This window comes from Sphaeroforma arctica (genome assembly GCF_001186125.1).
Source record: "Sphaeroforma arctica JP610 unplaced genomic scaffold supercont1.160, whole genome shotgun sequence".
Lineage (NCBI taxonomy): Eukaryota > Ichthyosporea > Ichthyophonida > Sphaeroforma > Sphaeroforma arctica.
Window position 1 is genome coordinate 100036 of NW_014040398.1, and position 3804 is coordinate 103839.

The 3804-nt window shown below is 41.8% G+C and overlaps 2 protein-coding genes across 2 annotated transcripts; one reads left to right on the forward strand and one right to left on the reverse strand.

Annotated features, from left to right (window-relative positions):
* Positions 1–359: 359 nt before the first annotated feature.
* SARC_03234 (hypothetical protein) lies at positions 360–1861 on the forward strand (the record flags this gene model as incomplete). Its single annotated transcript, XM_014302988.1, has 3 exons — positions 360–402; positions 473–1045; positions 1542–1861. 3 exons carry the CDS (start codon positions 360–362, stop codon positions 1754–1756), a joined length of 831 nt encoding a protein of 276 aa, XP_014158463.1. The 3' UTR covers positions 1757–1861.
* Positions 1862–2553: 692 nt separating this feature from the next.
* Positions 2554–3548, reverse strand: SARC_03235 (hypothetical protein; the record flags this gene model as incomplete). The annotated part of the gene is made up of 2 exons (XM_014302989.1): positions 3094–3548; positions 2554–2706 (listed from the first exon to the last, which is right to left on the reverse strand). The coding sequence occupies exons 1-2, from the start codon at positions 3331–3333 to the stop codon at positions 2554–2556; spliced, it is 393 nt and encodes a 130-aa protein (XP_014158464.1). The 5' UTR covers positions 3334–3548.
* Between the last annotated feature and the right edge of the window lie 256 nt (positions 3549–3804).

Genomic DNA, 3804 nt, shown 5'->3' on the forward strand with positions numbered 1-3804 from the left:
TATATATATATAATTTTATGTAGCTCTTTCTGTATTTCTCTGTGAGCTACGTACCTTACGGGAACTACCAGCTTACATACGCCGTCTTGCATCAGATAACCTTATTGACAGTTTTTGATAAAGTGCATAAGTAATCTCCTCAGCAGTACAATTTTTTTTCTCTCGTAGCTATCACCAACAATGAATAAAGTACCCTGAATTTTGAATTCTCCTGGTATATTTCACTCTTACTCGGTCAAATCAATTACATCCTAGTTTAATTTTTTACTGTTTTCATAACAATAGATTATAGACCTCGTATGTATCGTTCCCAACCGTTTGTATCTCAATGATATTCTGACCTCGTAACAAAGTTGAGTATGTTGTTATCATCTTCTACAGCGCTGTTGTTTGTGGGGACAAGTTCGTAACGTCTTATAGCATATACCCCTGCTTGCCTTTGCTGAGTGGGATTATACTCTATCCTCTGCAGGTGACTTCACCCTATGCCAGACACTCGCGCCAGACGAGTTACAACCCCTATTTGACGACGCATGGACTGGCTCACACGTATGGCCTGCCAGCCATTTGCTGTCGCGCGTGCTCGTACGAGTCTATTCCTCATGCTCGACCGGACTTCCAGCGGCATCTGGCATACCTACTCGTGAGGATAAGCCACCCTCGAATGCCGAAGCAGCACCTGCTGTCGACCCATACTCGGATGGTTTACAACTAATAGCGCAGGAAGTTCGGTCGTTAACAGACACATATAGTGATGAGCGGTCGCGTGTTTTGGAGCTGGGTAGCGGTACAGGACTTTGCGGCCTCGTGTGCGCAGCTCTAGGCATGGATGTGGTTCTGAGCGATCAGGCGATGTTCTTAGACTTGCTCACGCAGAACGTGGAGCTCAATATTCACCTGCTGAAGGGGAATGTGCAAGTATGTACATTGGATTGGTCGAATAAGGCACATTTCGAGGCCTTGTGTGGTCCATGCCTGCAGGACAGAACAGATAAGGCCCAGACACGCTTTGACGTGGTCGTGGTATCTGACTGTCTCAACCCAGGTGTGTGGTTGTATCAGGTGCTGCGAATTGCTAACTTTCTATCGATTGTTATACATCTCTTTATATACCCTTCACTTACCGACACATAAGTTTCTACTTCCCAAGGTTGTACACTTACGTTCTGAGGGCAGATGCACATGCATGCGCCGTGGCGTACGGCAACGACTTTGAAGCGTTCTATGTATATTTTGCATCCGCTTTCTCTCAGTCTTTGCAGGTAAAAACTACATAGTGTTTGTAAATGTATCTGCAAGGCTTGCATGCTCAATTCTCGAATGTATTGCTGCCAGCTTTCCGCCCGATGAAGGGTTCGAATTTGTACCTTACCCGCATCATACATTGTAAACCGCCTACAATTTCCTATCATATGGATCGAAATCTGTATTCATGGAGTCTCAGTCGGCACTCACAACATAAGTGCATACCTGATTTGCAAGTAATCAGACGCCTGCATACGCCTTTGTCTTACAATGTTTGTTTCCTGGCTGCTCCCTAGTGTATGGAATGGAATCGATCCCATTGCTGGCGAAGGCCATTCTCCGGGTGGTGCACGCCGAATCGCGCGTTTACTTGGCGTACGAAGAGCGTGGAAGAGGAGACGTTCTGCAAATGTTTATAGATGCCTGCGACGACAAGCTGTGTTGCACTACCATAGCCACTGAAGGTCCCCGGAGTGTGTTCTATTTATCGGTAAAGAATAAAGGAGTATAATGAGAAAAGAACCCCGAATGAAGAGACCCCGCCCCTCTCTCCCCCCGTCGCCTGCGTGTTGGGTAATTTGTTTAGAATCCGTTGATGGGAAGGTGGTACTTGGAGCGAACTATACAGAGGAAAGTGGGCTACTCTGCCTGTGATACGCATACACATTATTTGCCCAAGACTCCAGGCTTACCTTATCTTTTCAATCACGGCGTTCAACTGTGCTTACCTGTCACGTGTGGTGACCTGGAGAGACGATTACATACATGTTCTTGAGTCGAATGAGCACACGGCGTATGGCTTAACATATCCCTTTATCATGACGGGGTAGGTAATGTTATTATGTTCCGAATAGCTGAGTTAGATGATTTGTTCATGTTCTAAAATAGATGAGTCTGCTGGCATGCTCATGTTTAACTAGCGGAAATCCCTGGCATGTTCAATGTTTATTAGCCGAGATAGATGTTCGTGTTCAAATTAAATGAGTTATGTTATTTAAATGAGTTGAGTTAGCTGTAATGTTCATATGCCCTATTAGGCCGAGCATGTTAGTGTGTTCCAATTAACTGGATCAGCTCTACCTCTACGTATATACGGGGAGATTAACCGCTGCATCCGTTTGTGCTACTATAGATAGAAAAAATGAAATATATATATATATATATGTATGTATATATATAAGCCATAGTGAAGAGAATGTCGCTGGCAATTATGCCTCATGCCGTGTCCATTAAAAGATAATCGCACCTACACAGAGAATGGCCCGTATGTTATTTATTCTTAGTTTAGCAGTTAGCTTACAATTACATTTACTTCAACATCTTCTGGAAAGAACCGCTCCTGACGGCAGCCTGGAGGTCGTCGTTTCCACCGATGTGTGTGCTCTTAACGAACACATTGGGAACAGTACGCTGTCCTGAGATCTCCTGAAGAGCAGCTTGCAGGGCACCGCCGTCATCATCCTACACGGGGGAAAGGAAACGTGTCAGATATTGTTATAAAGGTCATATGTTAACGTTGATACAAATGACGTGCAGGAGTTAATAAATGAATGAACCACATGGGACTGATATTATCGGGAGTGTGATTGCAAACACTTGCTGGCGCCCCGTTTCTAGTATATGGTACCACCATTCCAACCTATTCGATGGACATCAACACAATCACACAGATCAAAGAGCTGTGGATATAGTATAGTGCACCTCACTGTCATGAATATTAGAAACCAAGAAAGAAGAATAACCCTTTACTATAACATAAAGCGATCAGATCCAGAGCCCAAGTACAATACTCTACCATTCCATCCTAAAACCCGAGCAACATCGAGGCTTGGTGTAACACGATGCGACAGCGCAGAAAGGTAGAGCACTACCATTGGCGTACACCCATAGACGGGGATGGGATGAACATGCATACATATTTGCTATCGCGGTGGCAAGCAAAGACTGCAACATTGCCCAAGTTTGAATGAATTTCGAAACTCCGGGAAAGGAACCCGCTGCGGGCCCCACACGCAACCACATGATATATTCAATATATGCACTGCTCTGGCAATTAATCTGAAATATATTCAATATATGGATATACATCCATACAAATATAGATGTACACACATAAATATAAAAATATGATATGTATATATTTATAAATTCAATATATATATGTACATATATATTAACTCAGGTTACAAAGACGAAAGGTGCGATCGATTAACATAATCAATATTTTTATCTAAATAGATACATAAACAGCTATCCAAAACCTGTTAAAAAGGTAGAAGTACAGATGTGAAGTATACATCTCGTTTATACGTACAATGTCTATATATATATAAAAAGTATAGTATATATGTACAAATAAGGGGCATTCATGAATGTATATAGATAGGAAATATTGACGTATAAAATATGCAATATATACACCTATGTATATATATATAGATATTGAATATATAAATATATTCTCGGAATGTACTATATATATTTAAATATTGATGAAATCTATGTCGATAGATATACATACAAACCTTTATACATGTATATGTATGTATGTACATATAT